The sequence below is a fragment of the Typopeltis vanoorti genome, chromosome 16 (assembly GCF_054136105.1).
Source record: "Typopeltis vanoorti isolate ZY-2024b chromosome 16, IOZ_Tvanoo_1.0, whole genome shotgun sequence".
Classification (NCBI taxonomy): Eukaryota; Metazoa; Arthropoda; class Arachnida; order Uropygi; family Thelyphonidae; genus Typopeltis; species Typopeltis vanoorti.
The window spans coordinates 43,137,085-43,161,461 of record NC_143564.1 but is presented as its reverse complement, the minus strand read 5'-3'; the positions used below and the strand labels follow the sequence as shown (position 1 = coordinate 43,161,461).

At 36.4% G+C, this 24,377-nt stretch overlaps 1 protein-coding gene across 2 annotated transcripts in view; it reads right to left on the bottom strand.

Annotated features, from left to right (window-relative positions):
- The window catches only part of LOC150097975 (vascular endothelial growth factor receptor 1-like), a 354,137-nt gene that overhangs the window by 20,350 nt on the left and 309,410 nt on the right, over positions 1-24,377 (bottom strand). Inside the window, exons 19-20 of one of the 2 annotated variants that reach the window (XM_090406574.1) lie at positions 17,908-17,978; positions 4,658-4,798 (exon numbers count right to left, since the gene is read on the bottom strand). In XM_090406574.1, the coding sequence (XP_090262700.1) occupies positions 4,658-4,798; positions 17,908-17,978 (212 nt within the window). The remainder of the gene's footprint in view (positions 1-4,657; positions 4,799-17,907; positions 17,979-24,377) is intronic. The other variant, XR_016549608.1, reaches the window with a different exon arrangement.

The following is a 24,377-nucleotide window of genomic DNA, read 5'->3' as shown; positions in this document are numbered from 1 at the left end:
TGAGTCTTGACAGACTTTATGTCTTAGAAAGGACCTCCCTCGATGAGTCTTTTGACTCCTTGGAGGCCTGAATAATAATAATAATAATAATAATAATAATAATAATAATAATAATAATAATAATATGTGGCCTTGCATTATCGTGGTGCAATAAGAAGCCATTCTTCAGCAATGGACACTTCCTTTTGATGTGCTGAACCATTGTCCATAAAACATCCGCATAGTATGAGCCATTTACAGTATTCCTGGGTTCTACAGCGTGTTGATAAACAATGCCTTCATAGTCAAAAAACATCATCGTCATAACTTTACAGCCGATTTTACAGTTTTTGCTTTCTTGGGGGGTAGGCAAAGATGGATGCTTCCATTCACTGCTTTGTTGTTTCATTGTAGGGTCATAGTGATACAACCAAGCTTCATCTGCTGTAATGATGCATATTAAGAAGTTGTCGCCTTCTTGTTCCAGTCTTTCTTTCCATTCTGTGCACACATCCACTCGATGCTGCATTTGCCCTGGTGTCAAGAGTTTGGAAATCCACCGGGTGCAAACACGTTTCGGTCCCAAATGTTCAGCCATGATTGAGTGAACACTTCCCACAGAAATATTCAGGACAACATGTAGCTGGCGTACTGTAATTTTGCAATCCTCCTTGATGATAATTGCTGCTGCTGTGTTGATCATTGTCTCTGTGATGGACATTGAAGGTCTTCCCTCACGTTCAAGATCTTCCACATTTTGCCTTCCTTCCTTAAACATTTTATGCCAGCGAAAAACACTTGCCCTTGACATTGCTTCATTGTGGAAAGCTCGCATATCATGTTAAAAGTGTCCGATGCTGATTTTCGCAAACACACACAAAATTTAATTGCATAACGCTGTTCCAAGGGCACTTCCATTTCGACGACTGGTCATAGTGCATAGGCATGCCAAAACAAGCTTGCGTTTAGTCACGTGACACTCTGGCACAACAGCCTGTATACGCCATCTATCAACCTCTTTTGTTAATATAGACAGCAACATTTCTTTATTCCACAGAAATTAATATTGTGATGAGTGGTTTCGCGACAGTAAAATTAGTCTTATTACTTATTGAACAGCCCTTATATCACCATGTGTTTGGAAGGAATGCCTGTTGAGTGTTTTTTACCACTGTGCTATCACTGCTTGTTTCATTTAGCAATTTTTCGAAGTAATTACTCCATACTTCAAGGATATCTTTTTCTCCTGTTTTCATTTCACCTTTATCATCTCTAACTCCTTTTACAGCACTCTTTCCTCCATTCCTAAGCTTCTTCAACAACCTCCAGAATATTTTGCAACCTTCTTGATATTTATTTTCTATATTCTTGCCAAAGTCCTCCCATGACTTTTGTTTAGCTAGTTTTACACAGTGATTAGCATTCTTGCATTTGTCTCTGTATTCTCTAAGAGCACAAGCTGACTTATTTGACAGGAACTTTTGATATGCTTTCTTCTTTTCCTTCACTGCTGCCTCTTTAACTTCCTGTGCCCACCATGGAGTTGTAATTTTTCTATCCTTGCAGACAACTTCATCACTTGCCTCTCTAGCTGAATCAATCAGGGTTTTCTTCAAGGTTTGCCACTGAATCGCCAAGGTTTGGTTCTTTTTTCTCAAACTCTTTCATTTTTTCTTCAATAATTTTTGTGTATTTTAGCCTACAGTTTACATCTGAGAGCTGCTCAACTTTTATTCGCTTTAAAACTTTCTTACATGTTATTCTTTTCAATATGAAATTCAATTTTATCCTGCTCAAGACTAAATAGTGATCACTTCCAATTTCAAATCCTCTGTACACTCTGGTGTCCTGCACCAGGGAGAAAACATCACTATCAACAATAACATAGTCAATGAGACTTTTCTTATTCCTTGGCTCTTCTGTCCATGTGAATTTGTGCACATTTTTATGTTGGAATATGGTGTTAGTAATAACCAGTCCATGTCCTGAGCAAAAATCCAACAGGTATTTCAATTATTATTAGATTTGCTCTTTTCTTCAAATTTTCCCAAAATATTTTTGTATGTCTGACAATCATTTCCTACTCTGCTATTTAGATCCCCAACAAGGACCAACTTTTCCTTTTTCATTGTGTCAGTTGCTTTTTCTAAAGCATCAAAAAATTCCTTCACTTCTACCTTAGTAGAACCTTCTGTGGGACCACAGGCACAAATAAGTCTCATTGTCCAATTCCCCATTCTGATATTTTCCCACATCACTCTACTTGAGACTGCCTGTCATTCAAGAAGATTAGCCTCGTATTTTGTGTTGAATACCATGGCTACTCCTTCTTTTCCTTGATTGTCATTTCCTGAATATAACATTTTGTATTTATCACTCAGAAAGATCTCACCAGTTTTTGTCTTTTTTTTTTTGTTTCAGTCACCCCTATTATATCAATCTGTAAATCTCATTGTCCAATTCCCCATTCTGATATTTTCCCACATTACTCTACTTGAGACTGCCTGCCATTCAAGAAGATTAGCCTCGTATTTTGTGTCGAATATTATGGTTACTCCTTTTCCTTGATTGTCATTGCCTGAATATAACATTTTGTATTTACTGCTTAGAAAGATCTCACCAGTGAAAAAAAATCTTGAAAAAAATCATGAAAAAAACCTTGTATATTTTTTTACTTACCATACTTGAAATTTAAACCATGCTTTCACAAATACTGCAACAGCAGAGTGCTCCAATCATGATCAAGGTATACACAATAATGAGATTCTTCATACAGCAATGTGTACTTTCGTGAACATTCCAATATTTCAATAATTAAATAATGTGTTCAGATAACTACAAAGCTTTAACTTAGAGAACCAACAGAAAAACAGAAGGATGTTGATTTGTATTAGTATCCATGGACTCTGCTCAGCTAATACTTTATAGACTGAGTTTCCTGGAACTTCAACAATTGCTCATCAGAATATGTCTTTGGCTCTGATTGTTTCAGGTTGTGTGATAAATATGGTTTCTCTGAATTGATATATACGGCACTTATTTCGGAAAAAGTGAAATCTGATACAAGCGAACACGTGTGGATGGTGTTGAGTATGGAGAACTGATTTTTAAAAACTTAATTTTGCACCACCTTTTATGGTGCCTTTGTGCAGTGAACAATTTGCACACTTGCTTGCAGAAGCCCTGACTATTCACTCACAGCCCACCTCTCTTCCTCCCCCCCGCCACTGCTCTCAAACTCTGCATACTGTCAATGTTCACAAGGATGAAATAATTTTGAGCTGTTCATTTAATATCTCAACCCTCGATAAGAGGTCTGAGTTAATATAACTTCCACATTAAATTTAATAAGTTAAATTTAATTTAACTTATTAAATGTTAAACAGAGCTCCAGCTCTGTTTGTAGAAGAACTTAGTCTCTCACATTTCCAGCAACGTCTGTGTCCCCCCCCCCCACAGTTTTCTTCCATTTAATCCTGTGTAATGGAATGTCCATAGCATGCCTACTAGTACTTTCATCTGGTGTGTTATTGTAGGGGATAGAACATGTAATATTTTACAAATATTTTATCTAGTAACTATAAAAGTGTAGCAAATATAAGGACTATGGTAAGAGTTTATTAATGGAACTGATGGTCCTGGCTGTGTGTTAATCTGATAAACAAAACCAAAGCAGAACTATTCTCATCCCTAGAGGATGCAGGATTCATCTGAAATGATAGCCTAAGTATTAAATAACTATAATTTCCAAAACACTTTTGAACTACACATCAAATTAGCAACTCTCATTTCTTTACATTAGGACACATTCCATACACACTATCCACTACAAAGTGTCCAGTGTTAGTTACCTTGAGGAACAAAAGAAATACATTCACTGTCACCACATTGGCAGCCCTGACTTCCATGAAAGTAACTGAAATCGTTTTAGCAACAATTCATTGCTTGTCATCATTGGAGGACCCTTTAACTACAAACTAAATGTAACATGTAGGATGAATATTTGTAGATGTATTTAAATATGATTAGTTCCAAGAAACAGCAGTGAAATATTGTCAAAAATGTAGAGATTAGATAGTTATTAAAATATTATAAAAATTCAAGCATCAAACAAACACGTCTTATGCACTGAGGATGTTTTTCAAGGACATACAAGTATCAGACAAAAGCTGTTATTGTACCTCATAGTCAGATCAGAGAACTGGTACTAGCATATAGCTTACTGGCAAATGTTTAAAATATTGTCCAATGAATCACTGTCATAAGCAAAACATATGAATGAATTAATTTCTGCTACTACTGTCAGCCATACTATGAGGATCACAGAAATGGAAAATGCACTGCAAAAAATCCTAAATGCTGATTTTCTTAAAACCTTCTGATCCTTATCACTGACAAAACTGACCTAGAGATAATAATTCTGATAGCGAGATAGGCTCTCAATCACTGAAAACCAATAAAACATGGTTCATATCTGAATAGAGTATACCATAATATTTAAAGGATCAGACTAGCAGCCCATCTATTTTTCTTTTTCAGGTACTGGGTGATTTAATTAACGAATTTTTAGTTAAAAATTAGATCCTCTGTTAAAAAACATCAATTATAATAATCATGTAAACGTTTAATTCAATTATTCCTTGAATTATGATTATAATAAACAATAACAATTACTTACACACTTTTTGGTGCATATAATGGTATCTCCAATCTAAAACCATTTTTAAGTTTCCTATAAAATTCTTCATCTATATCTATTCCTGGATAAGGAGTTTCACCAAGTGTAAAAAATTCCCACAGAAGCACGCCAAAAGACCATCTTTAAAAAAAAATAAATAAAATAAATAAATATATATATATGTGTGTGTGTGTGTGTGTGCGCGCGCACAATGCAACTGGACTTTTTTGCATAAAAATATGAATTGTTAACAATAATCAAAAGAAGCACAACTATCTACTCAAATTCTCACTTTCTTTGAAAGTCACATAAATTTTTTAAATATATAGTTCAGTTCTATAAATTAAAGATACCAAGAAATTACATACTTGGTTTAATCCTTTATCTAAGTGCAAGGAAACAAGTTTGTGCCTGAACTATTTTCAGGACTGGGCCAACTCATATAAAGAAACTGATGACTTCACATCACTTGCCTTAGTATCCCATAATGCAAGACATACATCCTTAAGAATATAGTACAGCATTATGGGCCACTACCCAGGCTGGTTTCGACCTTTATTCAGGTCTCATCAGTGGGAGCAAGAGTCTCAGGTATGGTTGAAGTAATGCAGAATTCATATTTTTTTAGATGATTAGCTAAAAGGTACCAAACCTGATTATTAAAATACTATGGATTACAGATAGTTATTATATTTTTCCACTTGCTTATACTCTAAATGAAATATACCAAGAAATTATATACTTGGTTTAATCTTTTATCCAAGTGTAAGCAAACAAGTTTGTGCTTGAGTTCAGTTCAAAGAAGGGAGAGGAAACAGCAAAATCAGGTAGATTAACTGTAAAACACCAATTTTATAATAAAGAAATCTTTGGAAAAGACTGCATTTTGGATTCTGAATATTTTTGAATTTTTTTTGTGGTGAAGGAATTTAAAAATAAACAAATCTATTTATTATTATTATTCAGGCCTCCATGGAGTCAAAAGACTCATCGCAGGAGGTCCTTCCTAAGGAACACAAAGTCTATCAAGACTCATCGTGGGAGGTCCCTCCTAGGAAACACAAAGTCTATCATACCATTCCTTAAACTGATTGACCTTTCTCGCTCTCACCACTGTATCAGGCAATGCATTCCATGGTTCAACCACCCCACCATGCAAAGAAACCACTCCTCACCATCTTGCTCACAGTTTCCTTTTGTAACTTAGAGGGATGACCCCTTGTCATCACTCTTTCACGCTGTTCAACCAAGCAAAAGAACTCCCCAGCAACCTGTAACCACCTCTCAACAGTTTAAAAGTCTCAATCATATCACCTCTCCTTCTTCTATCCACCAAAGTCTGCAGTCCACATTCTCTCAGCCGATCCCCATAACTAACATTGCACATTCCTGAAACCATCTTTGTTATCTGCCTTTGTACCCTTTCCACAGTTAATTTATCCCCTTCAAATCCTAGGGACCAAATCTGAGAACAATAGTCTAAGTTTGGTCTGATCAGAGTCTTATACAATGGAATGATAACTCTTATCTCTGCAGGTCAGTGTCCTTCTCATTATTGCAGCAATCCTCTGTGTTACCTTCACCATCTTCACAATATGTCCCCTAAATTTCAGGTTTCTATCAATCATCAACCCCAGATTTCTTGTCGCCCCTACTTCCTCCAGTATAGCTCTTCCAATAGAGTATGCAGCGTCCCATCAATGTGTCCCAAACCTCAACATTTTGCTGCATTACACCAACCCCCATTCATTTGCCCATCTCTCTAGCTTATTCAAATCCTCTTGTAGGGCTACCACATCTGCACTATTACTAATAACCTTTCCCAGCTTTGCATCATCTTCAAACAACTGAATATGTCCCCTGCAATCCACTGACATTGTCAGTGGATTGCAGGAGGATTGATATAAAGTGGATTGATATAAAGGTTAAACAATATAGGTCCCAGTAGTGATCCCTGTGGGACCCCACCTGTAAACCTTAGCCCACTTGAAACTGCCCCCACCATACACAACTCTCTGATACCTATCAGACAGCCAATCCTGAATTCAGTTGACCAACCGCACATCCAGACTCATGTGCTGCAACTTAAATATAAGCTTATTATGTGGCACCCTATCAAATGCCTTTGCCAAGTCCAAGAAAATGGCAGTATATGCCTTTCCCTCATCTACTGCTCTTGTAACTTTATTATAAAAAGCTAGCATATTGCTAAAACAAGAGCACCCCTTCACAAATCCATGTTGACTCTCACAGATAACATTACCCTCATCTGCCCAATGTTGTATACGGTCCCTCACTAATTTCTCCAACAACTACTGATGATACTCAAACTGGCCTATAATTAGACACTTCCAATCTGCTACCGCCCTTATGCAATGGCACCATCTTACCTTCCTTCCATTTCTTGGGCAACTTTTCCGCAGTCAGACTTTCATTGAAAAGCCAGGTCAAAGACACTGTCAGTTCTTTAGCACATTCTCTCAAACCTTATGGTGAAATACCATCCAGTCCCACAGCTTTACCGACATCCAGAGTATTCAGTATTTGGAACATACTCTTCTCCTGCACCTCTAAATCTCGAACCTGCCCTATCCCTCTAGTATTAAAATTTACTCCTCCAGGATGAAATACACCAATAAAGTGTTCATTGAACAATTCCACTATGTCCTCTACATCAGTCACTTTATTCCCATTTTTATCCCATAATGTCATTCTTCCACAGTCATTACTCCTCCTACTGGCCACATAGCTAAAAAATTCCCTAGGATTTTCTTTGGATCTTAGGCCAATCTCTTCTCATATTGCAGTTTCGCCTTCCTCACCATACTAGTCGCTCTCCTGGCCTGTGTCTTATATTCTTCATGCATCTGCTCTTCACCTGTCTCCTTATATATCTTCCAAAGCCTCTTTTCACATGTAGTTCCTGTTTAATATTGTTTGTCATCCATTTTACTCCAAATTGTGTCCTCTTCTTTACTTGTGGAATACAGCTTACTATTGCTGCCAACAAATATTCTTTCACAATTTCCCAAGCAGGAGGTCTTTCTAATTCCTCCCTGCATCTGCTCTTCACCTGTCTCCTTATATCTCTTCCAAAGCCTCTTTTTCACATGCAGTTCCTGTTTAATATTGTTTGTCATCCACTTTACTCCAAATTGTGTCCTCTTCTTTACTTGTGGAATACAGCATACTATTGCTGCTACAAATATTCTTTCACAATTCCCCAAGCACTGATGATATCTGGTCCTTCTAATTCCTCCCTCCATGAAACTTCCCCAAGTTGACGTCTAAGACTATTATAATCACCTGCCTTATAATTCCACATACGTTCCCATCTCTTTTATACTCCTGCATGTCTATTCATCTTCCAAGTCAAAACCATATGGTCACTCTCTCCAAATGGTGGGAGAGATGCCATCTCAGTTATTATCAACTCTTCTGATACTATGACCAAATCGAAAACTCTTGAACCTCTTGTTCCCTCTATTACATGTTAACTAAGATATTTGTCCCTCAAGAATTCTAGAAATTCCATTCCCTTATTGCTCCATGCATCTTCCTCTCCCCAATTTATACCACTGTAGTTAAAATTGCCCATAACAATCATTCTTCTTGCACTTGCCAAACTCAACTGTCTAAACATCTCCTGGCCCCCACCCTCTGTGCTCCTTGGTCTGTAGCAACACCCCACTAAATATCCTGTCTTTCCCACCTCTGCCTCATGCTATATGCTTTCAAAATCATTAGTATCACTTCCTTCCAAAACCTCCACTCTTAGAGGACATAAGTTATCACTTATCATAAGCAGTACTCCACCACCATGCTTTCCCTTCCTATCCTGCCGAAAGTGCTGTACCCAGCTACTTCTATTCCTGTTATTATATCCTCTTTGGTCAACTATGTCTCAGTGATCCCAATAATCTTTGGCCAGGCTGATGCTATCAGCGTCACCAATTCCTCTCCTTTATTCCGGATACTCCTGGCATTAGTATAAAGCATAAAAATGCCATTGTTTCTATACCCAGCATTATCCCCTCTAGACTCCACTGGGCTCAGCATTACCTGATGTCATCCCCCTTCTCCCAAGTACTCATTCTCACAAGAGGTCACTCCTGCTACCATCCACCCTGGGACACACCGACTCATTCAGAACAGCAATCTCTCCGGATGCCTACATCCTTCCTCATTCAAATGCAAGCGGTCTCTCACATACAATTTTCTCTGTCCTCAAACGCGCTCCAAGTATCCATATATTCCAATCCTCTCTTCTGTCACATTCTAGCTCTTATATTATTCAATATTAGTGCTCTTCTGCTCAGCTCGTCACTATCATACTTAGGCAACACACATACTATCTTTCCTCTCTATGTCTTCTTTCGTACAACTGTGTTAAAATAATAATACACAATTTGGTTTGGAAAAAAAATCGCTGTTAATACTATTACAGGTATCCCTTGATTAATGCGATTAATTAATCCCTTAATGTTACCGGGTATATCAAAACTGCGTTAATCAAATATAATAAATAATCAATGGTAAAAACAATTTGTCTATGATCAATTACTGCATCAATTATTCATTTTATATGGTACTCTTTTAGAAAAGATAAAAAATGAATGCAGTGTAAATGTTTACTAAATGCTTGTACTTACATTAGTTACTGCAGTTTTTTATCAAAAAAAGTTATCAAGAGTCGTTTGAACAGTTTTAATTTTTTTCCTATCAGCATAAATTCTATGATAAAAAGCAAAATGACTTTCTAGACCACGGTAAACAAGCATTCTTCGATTAACATCTAGATCCATATCCATTACTGGCTGCTTAAGCGATTCTAAACTGTGAAATATTCCATCCAGTTCTTTAATTTTTATCTCCTTTGGAACGTCATATTCACATTCCATTTGTTCGTTGTCTTCATATGTGTGTTGTTGTTCAATTTCAAGCAGACTGTTGTAACTGAAATCTTTTGAATTTGAATCCAATAATTCTTTAACATCTTCTGCATCAGCACCATCAAAACCAAGGTCTTCACCAATTGCAATGATTTCTACAATCACTGTTGTGATTGTGAATATTCTAGCGCATTCTGCAAAAGGTTTTTCTAAACAGCTCTCATGCAGCCAGAAGGTACTTGCTCCCACGAATCATGAATGTTTTCAATTGCATGTTTAATGTTAAAATTTTTCCAAAATTCTTGGAGCCTAATCGCATTTTCTCTTGTTATTGTTTCTACTGCCTTTAAGAATGTCTTTTTAAGAAAATATGCTTTGAAAGTTGCAATGATGCCATGTCCATTGATTGTAGCAATGATGTCGTGTTCGGTGTAATTTTGGTAAATTTAAAGGTCCGTTAATTAAAACTCTTGCCACGTATATCAAGGGATTGTCGCAATTAATTTCACCATGTTAATCAAATCCCACGTTAAGCAAGGAATACCTGTATTGGATTTCTGTGGAACTGCAAATTTCTCTGTGGGAGGTCCACTTTAACTAGCTTCTTAATCTGTCATACCATGCTTAAATGACAGTAAATTCCATGAGCTCCAAACTATCAAAAAAAAAAACCCTCTCTCTCTCTCTCTCTCTCTATATATATATATATATATATATATATATATTATTATTATTATTAACATCTGACCTCCATGGAGTCAGAGACTCATTATGGAAGGTACACACTGTCACACACAAAGCTCATCCAACTGTGCTTTTAACTCATTCAATACATCTACATTCACAATACAATCGGGCAATGCATTACACTCATCAACCACTCTTTTTGTAAAGAACCTGCTTCTCACTTCTCTGCTCAAACCTTCCTTACACAGTTTCCAGGGACAGGCTCTTGTTCTACCCTACCCCCCCACTCTCTCCTTTTATGAAAAATCTCCACAATACAAATATTGTGGAAATACAAGTATTTCCACAATACAAATTTGCATATAAAATCTGCTTTTCACTCTCTTGCTCACTCCTTTATAAAACTTCCCAGGAGATCTTCCTTATCTTCTCTTATTAACCCCTCTTCCTTTCTGTTCCTATTTTATAAATATTTGCTAAATAGTATTGTATCACATTGCCTGTTTATGGAACTCACAGAAACTCACAATTTAAGGAAAGGATAGAAATTTACCATTTTCAGTTGTGCTCTTCAAGTAAATCCTCAATTTTACAATCAATACTTTTTTTTTTTTTTGAAAATCACCCAGTTCCATGGCCAATAGCAAAACAACAAGAGGTTCCCTTTTCTCTATATCTTTTAATGTCAACCTTATCAATAAAGGTTGGCACCTTATAGCACATTAGGGACAGTGGAATATCTAAGACCTGGTTAATAATGAAACCATGCCATACAGGCAAACATGAAACTTTGATTCAAATTCTTTAGTCAAAAAATGTTAATTGTACTTCTAAGATGCATTACAATTAAATGGGTTTGGCATTAGGTGTTTAGAGAAACTGTTGTGATTGTGAATAATCAGGGAAACTAGATGTGTCTGGGTGATTACATGTAAATATAGATTTACATGTAACCTGCACTGCATACTGAACAATATGACTCAAAATTCCCAATTACAAAGGTGATTTTTATACTCATTGAATGAATACTATAATTTTAATTTTCTTTCTCTTTATAGGAAATTTCCATATAATCTGTGTAATACATATAAGAGTGCAAAAGCAGAGGGTGAAAGAAATGATAGTAGTGGCAGGAACAAATGATTTAAAAGGAGAAAAAATTGCTATGAGAGAGGACTTGAAAGAATTACTAGAGGTAGCAAAAGGAAAGAGTGAGAGAGTTAGGATAGTGAGTCTGTTGCCATGGTATGACAGAAAAGAGTTGAGAAGGAGGGCCATGATTGCAAATGACTCTATGTGCAGGTTATGCAGGAGGAGTGGTGTGGAGTTTGTGGGCATGTGGAGTGAGTTTGATGGGTGAAAGAATTTATATAAGATGGATGATGATCATCATCAAATTCCTGACATGTGCCCTCAAGGGGTGTACAGGATATGATAGTACTACATGAAAAATTTATATCATTATTGACTTCCTATCTACAATTTTCCTCCAAATCAGTCTATTACTTGTCAAGACTCCAATATTATCATTATCAGATCTTATATTTCTATCGTCCAAGGCACAATGTACTGTATCAATCCACCTATATCTTGGTCTTCCTCTGGGCGTTTTCCTGCCAACCTGGAAGAGAACACTTGTTTTGCTAATCTTTCCTCGCCCATTCTGTTTAAGTGACCATACCACCTGAGATTAGCTCTGCTAACACATTCCTGGATGCTGACAATGTCAAGTTCTTTCCTAATATCGTCATTTTTAATATGATTTTCCCATTGATGCCATCTGTTCACACCTCTAATCTTTCTCAGGACTCTCATATCTGCGGTCTCTAGTCTTCGGTCAAGTGTTTACTTCTGATCCAGCTCTCAGATCCATAAGTGAAAACTGGTTTGAACACTGTCTTGCTACAGCTAATTTAGTGATCAGACTAATTTCTCTCTTATTCCATATGAATTTATTCAATTGACTTCCCACCATACCAGCTTTGTTGATTCTGTTGTCTATTTCCATATTTAATTTACCATCTTCACTAAAAATCGTGCCTAAGTAGCTGAAATGTTTTATTTGTTCCACAGGTTCCCTGTTAACAACACAGTTGACATTTTCAACAATTCTACCTATTTTCATTGTCTTTATCTTTTTAATGCTGATCTTTGTACCATATCTATTACAACAGTTATTCAATTTAGTCAGGGAATCTTGCAAACTTGTAGCGGATTTATTCAGAAGTATAACATCATCCACATAAAGCAAAGAACTGACATTAACATCTCCAATTCTGATATTACATTTAATACCATTTTCCTTCATAATGTGATCCATATAGATAATGAATAACAGCGGGGATAATGTACATCCTTGTCTCACACCAGATTTAACATTAAGCCATCTTCCTGTACATCCTTCAATTCTAACTGCCGACTTACAACTCAAATATAGACTAAGCATTGCTTGATATAACGCGAAATTGACATCATATAACTGTAGTGTATTGAATAGCTTCTCTCTTGGCACCTTGTCATATGCCTTTTTCAGATCGACAAAACTTAAATACAGATCTCTGTATATTCCCATGCTTTCTCGACTATTTGTCGTAAAGTGAAGATCTGACCCTGACAGCCTCTATTTGGCCTGAATCCAGCTTGTTCTTCACCAAGATTTTCTTCCACAATTCTTCTCAACCGTTTCTCAAGTATACTTATATAGATCTTGCCAGGAACACTCATTAGGGAAATACCTCTGTAATTCTCACATTCAGTTTTATTTCCCTTTTTATATATGGGCACTATCAGAGCACTACTCCAATCATCGGGAATTTGTCCCTCTGTCCAGGCTTTCTGAACTATGTATTGCAGCCACTGTAAGACTTTTATACCACCATACTTCAGCATTTCTGGTCGAATATCATCTACTCCTGCTGCCTTTCCACATTTCAAGCCTTTGATGGCTTTTTCTACTTCAAGCATGGATATGTATTCCTGACTGTATGCCTGTTGAGTGTTTTTTACCACTACGCTATCACTGCTTGCAATTTTTCGATCTAATTACTCCATACTTCAAGGATATCTTTTTCTCCTGTTTTCATGTCACCTTTATCATCTCTAACTCCTTTTACAGCATTCCTCCATTTCTAAGCTTTTTCAACAACCTCCAGAATATCTTACAACCTTGATATTTATTCTTGATATTTATTTTCTATGTTCTTGCCAAAGTCCTCCCATGACTTTTGTTTAGCTAGTTTTACACAGCTTTTCACTTTCTTAGATTTGTCTGTGTATTCTCTAAGAGCAAAAGCTGACTTATTTGTAAGAAACTTTTGATATCCTTTCTTCTTTTCCTTTACTGCCTCTTTAACTTCCTGTGTCCACCATGGAGTCCTGATTTTTCTATCCTTGCAGACAACCTCACCACATGCCTCTCTGGCTGAATCAATCAAGGTTTTCTTCAAGACTTGCCACTGACTCTCCAAGGTTTGGTTGCTGTTCTCAAACTTTCATTTTTTCTTCAATAATCTTTGTGTATGTTAGTCTACAGTTCACATCTGAGAGCTGCTCAACTTTTATTCGCTTTAAAACTTTCTTACATGTTATTCTTTTCAATATGAAATTCAATTTCATTGTGCACAAGACTAAATAGTGATCATTTCCAATTTCAAATCCTCTGTACACTCTGGTGTCCTGTACCAGTGGAAAAACATCACTATCAACAATAACAATATCAATGAGACTTTTCTTATTCCTTGCCTCTTCTCTCCATGTGAATTTGTGCACATTTTTATGTTGGAACATGGTGTTAGTAATAACCAGTCCATGTCCTGAGCAGAAATCCAACAGGTATTTGCCATTATTATTAGATTTGTTCTTTTCTTCAAATTTTCCCAAAATATTTTGGTATGTCTGACAATCATTTCATACTCTGCTATTCAGATCCCCAACAAGGACCAACTTTTCCTTTTTCATTGTGTCAATTGCTTTTTATAAAGCATCAAAAAATTCCTCCACTTCTACCTTAGTAGAACCTTCTGTGGAATCATAGGCACATATAAGTCTCATTGTCCAATTCCCCATTCTGATATTTGCCCACATCACTCTACTCGAGACCGCCTGCCATTCAAGAAGATTAGCCTCGTATTTAGTGTTGAATACTATGGCTACTCCTTCTTTTTCTTGACTGTCATTGCTTGAATATAATATTTCGTATTTATTGCTCAGAAATATCACACCAGTTTTTTATCTTTTTTGTTTCAGTCACCCCTATTATGTCAATCTGGTACTTATCTAATTCCTCAGCTAGCTCCATTTCTTTGCCATTCAGGCTTCTTATGTTGATAGTACTGATCTTTAACTCTGGTGATGTTGAGTTGGGGGTGTGTTTTCAGATTTATTCCAGTAGCTGACTTTTCGCTGTTCACCCTGGTTCCCTGGCAAAAACAATGGGGACCTTGTTTAACCAGGCAACCAGCCTGCAGGAAATTTTGTCATGTTGTAACATCATTTTTTATTTTGGTTTAACCGATAAGAATACAATTTGGTCGGCTAAATCCCAAATTGCCAGCCCATCCTCGTTTGTTCAGTATCCAGGTAAGATACCCAACAGGGTGCACCCCGAGAAGGTAAGGATTGGACGTGAGGTCAGAACCACTGGTCGGTTCTCCGCATTCCTTTAAAGGCCATGTGGAGGTCTCCTCTCAGTTATACAGCATTGACCTTTAAGCACCCCCTGACCCTTAAACACCTCTACGTCTGAATGGATTTGGTGTGCAGAGACTGGAAAAAGTGTTGTTGAATGAAGTGAAAGTGGATGTACTGATTCAGGGAAACTAGAGTTATTAAGGTGGGGGGGAGTAGATATGCAGACTTCAGGGAGGCAGTTGAGTGTATGAATGTGTATAATATGCCCGAGCTAGTACGAAGGACAGCAAATCAGAATAGGATAGTTAGTATAAGGCATCAAGATAATAGAGTTAGGACTAACGGGCTTCTGCATTTCATGTATACTAATGCCAGGAGTATTAGGAACAAGAAGGAAGAATTTTGGCCTTGGTTGGCTCTTCGTAGCCACAGGTTATTGGCATTAGTGAAACATGGCTGACAAAAGATGATATAGCTAGTGGGATAGAATGTGAGGGATATAGTGTATTTAGGAGGGACAGAGAGAATAAAATGGGGGAATGGTGTTACTGATGATAGCTGATGAATTGCAGCCGAGGAAAATAGAAGTTGAACTGCAGGATAGTGAAAAGAGCACATTTGAGGCTATTTGGTGTGAAATTGAGACTAGCAGAACAAAATATACAGTTGGGTGATGCTATAATCCAGGTGATGGAATAGATGGTGGAGATAGTATGCATAAGCAAATAGAAGCAATGAGTGGAAGGAGGGTAATTATTAAGGGGGATTTCAACTATGGTAACATTGATTGGAAGGAGGAGAGAACACATGGGAGGAAAGAATTGGATTTTATGCAGTTATTAAGGGATAACTATCTGCAACAGCATATAATGGAAAACACTAGGGGTTCAAGTGTGCTTGACCTAGTAATTGCATCTCAGAATTTGACTGTAATGAATATGGCCACATTGCCACCGATTTGTGAGAGTGATCATAGGGTCTTCACCTGGGAGGTGGCTAAATGTGTGGAATTTTCAATTAAGACAAAGTACATGTGAAATTACCGGGCTGGTAAGTATGACAAGCTTAGGAGATTGCTTGGTTCAGTGATATGACATGTAAAACTGCATGGGCTGATTGATAGTGCATGGGAAGTGGTTATGGAGCATTTGCAGTAAGTAATGGCTGACTGTATACAGAGTCTGAATAGTAAATCAAGTAGGGGTTAAATGGTTAAATAACACCATTAAGCTTGATCTGCAAAAAAAAAAGAAACAACTGTGGAGGGAATTTAAGGAGAAAGGTGACCTCTAGGCACACGAACAGTATAAAGCGCAGGCCAGAAGGGTAGGTAAGAAAAGCAAAAGCGAATTAAAAGAAAATTAGCCATGCAGGCTAAAGAGAATCCCAAACAGTTTTTTCGATATGTTGCAAGTAAAAGACAAAATGTATACAGCAGAATGATTTTAAGGAATGCTGATGGTAGGGAGGTAACTGAATCAGTTGATAGAGTGGAATTACTGAGCAAGTACTTTGCAAGAGTATGTCATCCAGGTGGTGATATTGCAGGAATGAAGGAACCAACAGCTTATATGGGAATTGTGGTGAATGAAGTAGAGGTGAATAGTCTATTACAAAACCCTAATGTGAATACATCTGTGGGATTGGATGGTATATATACCAGCTCATGTCGTACGTGAAGAGGCTAAAGAATTGTCAGTGCCCTTGACCATTTTGTTTAATTTGAGTCTTGGGTCTGGGTTAGTCCCGAGGGGGTGGAAAGAGGGGAAAATAGTTCCACTGCATAAAGGAGGTTCCAAGACTGCTGTTGCAAATTACCGACCGATCAGCATATCAGGAGTCATCGTCAAGGTCTTGTAGAAAGTAGTCAAGGGAAAAATACAGGAATGAACGGATGAAAATGGGATACTGTATGGGGATAGCATGGCTCTGCTGGACCTTGCTAAGGCCTTTGACAGGATACCATATGGTATCAGTAAAATCTAATCAGTAAACTGCAGCATATGGGGATGGATAGGAGGGTGGTTGATGGAGAGATATGAGAAAGTAGTTTATTCAGGAGTAGAGTCCAAAAGGCGGCCTGTGACTAGTGGTGTGCGCAGGGTTTTGTTCTTGGACCACTACTGTTTAATTTGTTCATTAATGATATAGGAAATGATCTGAGAGTAACTGTTCATTTGTTTGCTAATGATGCAAAGTTGGGTAGAGCAATAATGAATGCACATGATGTCAAAATTTTGCAGGATGATTTGGATAGTTTGGAGGACTGGGCTAAGGAGAACGGGTCAATTTAATGTGGCAAAATGTAAGGTTATGCATTTTGGGGTGAAAAGATTAGCAGCAGTATACCACATTGGTGGAACTGTACTCCAGGAGAATGACGAGGCCAGGGATTTGGGAGTGTTGGTGGATAAGGAGTTGAAGTTTAGGGGGGGCACTTTGCAAAAGTGGCTAAATCAGCTCATCCAATCACTTGGTTACTGAAGAATACTTTGACGTGCAGAGACAAGCATGTTATTGTTCCTCTGTATCGAGCCTTGTTAAGACCCCATCTTGACTACTGTGCCCAGATTTGGGTGCCAGGGTTTCTTCTTGATGGGAAGTAGGTGGAGAGGATCCAGTGGTGAGTGACCAAGATGATAGCAGGTCTATGGAATGAACCTTATGAGAACAGGTTGAAGATTTGTGGGTTGCAGAAATTGGTTGATAGGCAGAAAAGGGGTGAAATGATTGAGACATTGAAATTACTGAAGGGTTTCTATAAGATTAATTCAGAGGATATTTTTGAGAACAGGACTGGTGGTGGGAGGGCTAGAGGCCATCTATGGAAACTGGGCAAGAGTGTGGTTTAGCAAGGGTGTTAGAGCTAGGTTTTTTACTTGGAGAGTAGTGAATGAGTGGATTAAGCTGCCAGAGTCTGTTGTGGGTGCCATGACTGTGAATGTTGAATAGTTGTTCTTGACATGATGTTAGGATCTCCCTCGATGAGTCTGTCGACTCCTTGGAGTTGCCCGTAATAATAGTAATAATAATAATACTTACACATCACTGTGAGTGGTAAATACACGATCACGTATAGATTCAATTGCCATCCATTTTATAGGCAGCGGCCCCTAAAACAAAAAATCAAATTGAACATATATTAACTTATAATCATACATTTATTTATTAATTCATTTATTATAATATAATAAAAAATGTTGTAGAGGGATTATAAGGAGAACTATGGTCAGCATACCAACAAGCAGTAGAAAGTACCCACAAACAAGGGTGGCAGGAATAATAAGGAAAGGAATTCATATTATGAAGAAATTAACTGAGCAGGTCAAAGGAAATCCCAAACAGTTATTTTACTATGCTGTAAATAAAAGGAAGAATAATTATTGAGAGGGTGGATAATATTAATGAAAGTAGATGGCAGGAAAAAGTTACTATATGATCACTTGACAAGGGCATTCAAGTAATAATAATGCAGTGACTGAAGTGACAGAGATCAGTGTTTAACAAATTAACACGATAACATCAGGAAAAGAGTGAATAATACATTTAGTAGCCAAATTTAAACCTGAAAATGACAAGTCATCATCAGTGGCATCAAGCTGTTTGAATACCAAGTAGAACATGAACAATGAATTATTGAAAATAGTAAGATCCATGTGATGTTATACATAGAACAATGCAAATGAATAACAGAGGAAATGTATTATTATTACAAAAAAAATTGTTAATGATGTGTGATCAGAATAAGACTATCCCATATCTTTCATATTGAGAGGCAGTTATTCTGATTCAGGTTGAGATGGTAGAGTAAGGCTCTGGCACTTTCTTTAAACAAACATTCCAACTTATGGCAGCAACAATGGAGTAAGTAAGTTTCAGACCTTAGGATAATGTGGTCATTATCAATTCCATGGTGTGCTAGGCCAGATTTCTCAGATTTTTTATTAACAATGTAGGATAGGAGTTCTTGTACTCTTTTCTCCATGAAACATACAGTTTGTCTGAAGTACAAAAGGTGACAGTTGCGTGGAACTTTGTAGATGCCAGGAAGAGCCAAAGGAGATTGTTTATATTTAGAAGATGGTAATGATGATGATAGCTTGTTGAAAGGAATGAATATAGTTACTAGATTATTTGTAAGAATTCTAGAGATTGGCTCTGAGAAGCAGAAAATGTATTGGATAGGAAATGACACAGTTTGAAGGAACCCTTCAAACTGTGTCAGTGTTGTTTGAGCTCAGCTTATAAGAATCAAGATATGTTGTATAGTCCACTCTGAGAAGACATTGAGATGCATATAATATTTGATGTCCAGAAGTTCTTGCTGTACTTATCTTATCCTACATCACAAAAAATTTCAACCATGATATCCAATGGTGTGAAACATGCTTACTCCATCGCTGAACACATTTGAACACATAAGTTCAAATGTGTTCAAAAGAATGCACTGAAGCCTGAATCAGAATGACTGCCTCTCACTATCAAAGATATGGGAGAGTATTATTCTAATCAAAAATCATTAGAATAGGAACTGTGTCAATGTTGAGAGTTTATTTTTCACTTGGTTAGACTATAAGAAGTCTAATTTATTCTGTTTGTGCAAACAAAATTTGCCACGAGTTGCCTTGGTGTTGCACCACCTTAGCTCAGTCCTGAAGATACTTTCTTTGCAAACTTTGTTTGCTCACACTTGGATAAAGGATTAAACTAAACTTATTATAGTCTAATCAAGTGAAAAATAAACTCTCAACATCTTTCTCTGAATCCAGAGTAATTTAATAATAAGGTTGTACACCTTTTGGCAACTCCTATAGGTGGGGATGACCTCTCATTGCTTCTGCCTTGGTGTCTCCACTACTGGGCCTGGCTCCTACTGATGAGACCTCAATAAAGGTTGAAACCGGTCTGGGTAGTGGCCCTTGCCTTAATGCATAGCATTACACATATCCACAAAGAGATGTGCTTTGCATTATGGGAGATACTGAGATAGGAGTGATGATAACTTTCTCCACCTTTGCCATGAGTTGCACCACCTTAGCTCAGTCCTGAAGATACTTTCAGGCACAAACTTTGTTTGCTCACACTTGGATAAAGGATTAAACTAAACTTATTATGTGTAAATGTTGTTTGAGCTCAGCTTATAGGAATCAAAAATATGTTGTATAATCTAAAAGATAATGGCTATCTATTGTTAAATGTGGTGTAATGTGAAGTAATGCTTTTGGAGGAAAAGGTTATGAGCTAGGATTGCACTGATGGAACTCCAAGAAACTTACGAGGCTAGTGATCCCGGAATGTGGTGGACAGATAGTTGAATTTTAAGGATATATACTCCACAATGAGCAAAATAGTAAAATGAAATACTTAGAAGTTGAAGAACACACTGACAAATAAAGATAAAAAAAAAGTTATTAATGCTTTTGATATAACCACATCTGCTGTACACAGATTTGGTCATCTGGGTATCTTGGGTGGAGAGAATTCAAATACAAGCAACTTAGAAATAGTTACAAGTGCAAGGAATGCTCCCTATAAGATTTGCAGATTAAATAATTGGTTGTTAAGGGATATGATAGAAAGTTTTTCTATCATAAGAGGGCTTTATAGAGTAAAATGACAAGGGGAGAGAAAAACGGTTTATTCATTTAAAATGGTTAGCAAGTGCATGAGTATTCGATTTTTTTGCTTGGAAAGTGGTGAATGAGCGAAATAAGCTGCCAGAGGCATGATCAGAATAACGATCAGCGTGAGCCTACTAAAATCAGTCTTCAGGGCTCCATGGGTCTTGAAGACTCATTGTAGTAGACTTTTTAATATCAAGTTTAGCATGTATCACTGTTTTACACAAGATTTTCATTTCTGCTAATGTTATTCTTTACTGGTCTACTTTTTCATAGCCCATGTTTCACTTCCATATAACATAACATGTTTAACTAAAATTAGAATATTCTCAAATCTTGTACCTCTCTGTATTAAATTTGATTAAAATGTCATTGATCATGCCAATAATTTTGGTAAATTTATTAAATTAATGTTTTGGATCTGCTTTAGCAATGTAGTTTATATTACAACAAAGATAAGGAAAATTAACTTGTTCTATTAGTTTATGATTTAGTACTGTTTTGCTGTTTTTCGGTTGAAAACAGGCTGGGTGTTCATAGTTCAAATATATAAATGCTTCAAGTGTATAAATAAAATGGGAATACAGTTTGAATCAAATTACTGACTAAATTATATGAAGAGGATGTAATATTAATTGCTAATACAGAAGATGAACTACATTTAGCTCTTTGCAACCTAGATACATGCCAACCTTTACAACCTTCCAAATATGGCATGAAAATATCTTCTGGTAAAACTTTTAAAATATATGGCATCTGAAAAATGCCATATCCTTTAATATATTAATAGTTAATATATTAATTAATATAATATTAATAGCAATTAATATTAGATCCTCATCATATAATTTAATATATGTGCCATTTTAATAGTTTCATTAATATATATATATATATATATACACACACTAATGAGTCAAAACACTATGAACACCCAACCTGTTTCCAACCAAAAGACAGCACATTTAGCCAGAAACAGGCTCATGTAATATGGGATTGCTCACATGGCTATCACTGGGTGCTCTCATCTCACCAAACCCATCCTGACTGTTAATTCTTAACTAGGGATTGTTTCAGACCAAGTATTGCCTTACATTATAACTATGTAGCCTGATGAATCCAGACTTTTCTAGAAAGACAATGCTCAGATGTCACATGACTTGCATTGTGCAAGCATGGTTTGAAGAGCATATCCAAGCTTCCATGTGCTCCCCCTGACTGTCAAATTCTCGTGATTTGAATCCCATCAAACATTTATTGGATCATGTGAAACACAGCATCCACTAATCAACATAACCAGTGCCTCACTCAGTCTGGGACATTATTCTGTCTAGTTGATCCAGAATACCTCAGGACATCTTCCATGTCTAGTTGAGTCAATGCCAAAATGAGTGCAAGCCTGACCAAAGGAGACCTAACATTCTACTAATTAGGTCATAATAATGTTGTGGCACATGAAGGCATGTTAAAATGGACTGTAGATAAGCTACATCTCTGCATTTATACTTATATTTAATTTCATCTATTCTGTAGCTGGATCACTGGTTTTTACTGTTATGGTATTATTTTCATACATATTTCTAAATGATTTTATTAACTGTAGAGATAAATTCAGTTTTAACTAATTCAAAAAGTTTTTTTTCCCTTAAAGATCAAAGATTTTTTCATAATCTATGAATAGGATATGAGTATTTAAGATAAATAAAATAAGATAAAATTTAAGATAAACCAATTAATCACTGGAGATTATTATTATTATTATTATTATTCGTGACACCTCCAAGGTGTCGCGAATAATAATCCGAATCAAGGTGTCCAAAGACTCATTGCGGGAGGACACCTACTATACAACTGTCTCAACCACTACACCGAACCTCTACTACCAATCATCCCCTTCAACGCCATCTACATGAGATTATGGGTGTAGAAAATCAGGCTAAAGAACATCCCATCCAGCTAGAGGATGCTAACATCCTGTTTAGCTGGATGGAATGACTTCATATGTCTCTACTCTGCAGTTAAAGAGATTACCAAATACTACATTCCTTCACCTCTCACCATGAAAAATTTGCAAGACAAAGTAACTGGAAATACGAAATGGAACACAGCTAGTGCAATTACTTCTCTAATATCTTTAAAGATAAAAGTTTTCACCTACATATACTGACCAGTAAGAAAGGTACAGCACCCATAATCCTTTTGTTTAATCAAATGAAATCAAAAGCACCTGGGATTGATGAAATACCCTAAGAACTCTATAACAATGGTGGACCTGATCTAATTAAACAACTAACCAAACTTTTCAATAATACTCTTTTCACTGGGAGTATCTAAAATGATTGGAAAATAGACAAAATCTTACCTATACATGAAAAAAGTGATGTTCAAAAATGTAACAATTAGAGACAATTACTCTTCTTTGCCACTCTTACAAAATCTTTGTAAAAATAATACAGAATTGTCTAAACATTTAAAAACAGCTAATGGAAGAAGAACAAGTTGGTCAAATATTAACAAAAAAAAAACTAAAAAAAAACAGCTACTATAAAATATGTACTAAGATTTATTTCAAACTACTATCAGCATACAAGTGCAGTAGTTCAATATAAAAATATCACAACTAAAAAACTTGAAATTAAATGAGGAGTCATGCAAGGATGCTCACCCTCCCCATGCCTTTTTAACATTTCATCCAAAAACTCAAAGAACTGTCCTCAACAAAAGAAGTAAAAGTCAATAGAAGACCAATCACACATATCATATGCACAGATGATGTAGTAATTAAACAGATAACAAATCAAATCTTCAATACCAGCTTTCAAAATTACAAGAAACCGGCAGAAATTATAATATGGTTGTAAATTCAAGTAAAACAAAGATAAAGAAAATTGGAATATATAAGATAACACTTAATCAGGAAACCATAGAACAAGTTAATGGTTTTAATTATCTAAGAGCATATTTGACTTCAAATTCATGCCCAAATCTGTAGCCTAACAGACTTTGGGCATGAATGACATAGTAACAATAAAACACAAAACTCTCCATAGCATGGTCAATGATGAATAAACTTAATAAAATTTGGAAAAACAACAAAATTCCTACAGCTCTAAAAATAAAATGATACAAAAGTATAATACTACCAACAGCTCTCTACAGAGCAGAAACTTGGACCTTTAAAAAAAAAAAAAGCAGAGAAGAAACTGTAGGCTTTTTGAAATGAAATGCTTCAGGAAAATCAACAGAACATAAGACTAATATACAAGTGTTGCAAGATTTGAATATCTCTAACTCAACAATACTTAACACAGTTAAAAAGCATCACCTCTATTGGTTTAGTCACACTGTGTGAATGGAACCAGACATGCTTCCTTGCCTGGTATTTGAGGGCACTATGGAGGATACAAGGTCAATGGGAAGACCGAATTTAACATGGCATGAAGTCCTTACAACTGCACTGGACTCAAAGCTGTTGGCATATGAAAGAGCTTGCTTTGGACAGCCCACATGGGACTCAACTTGTCTTGAGGGCAGAAGAAAATATGATATTTAAGATAAATTCTTTGTTTTTCAATTTGTGTTATAAAGTGATGAATGAATCTCCCCATATGTTGAATAGTATTGGTCAGGCACTATGCATTGCGCTCACAACTCTCTTTTAAATAAAACATATTCCACCATTCTTCATACTAAAGAGAAAATATTTCTTTCATTTCTTTGCTTTCTTTGCTACACCTTTATTACATCACTTTTTCATTAGTCTCTGCAGATCATGTTTAACTCAGATACATTCAATTTCACTACAATATGATTGTAGGGACTAATTCATTATAATGGAAGTTATGTTGCTATGAACTTTCTTTTGACTAACATTGATGCCATGAACTCTGA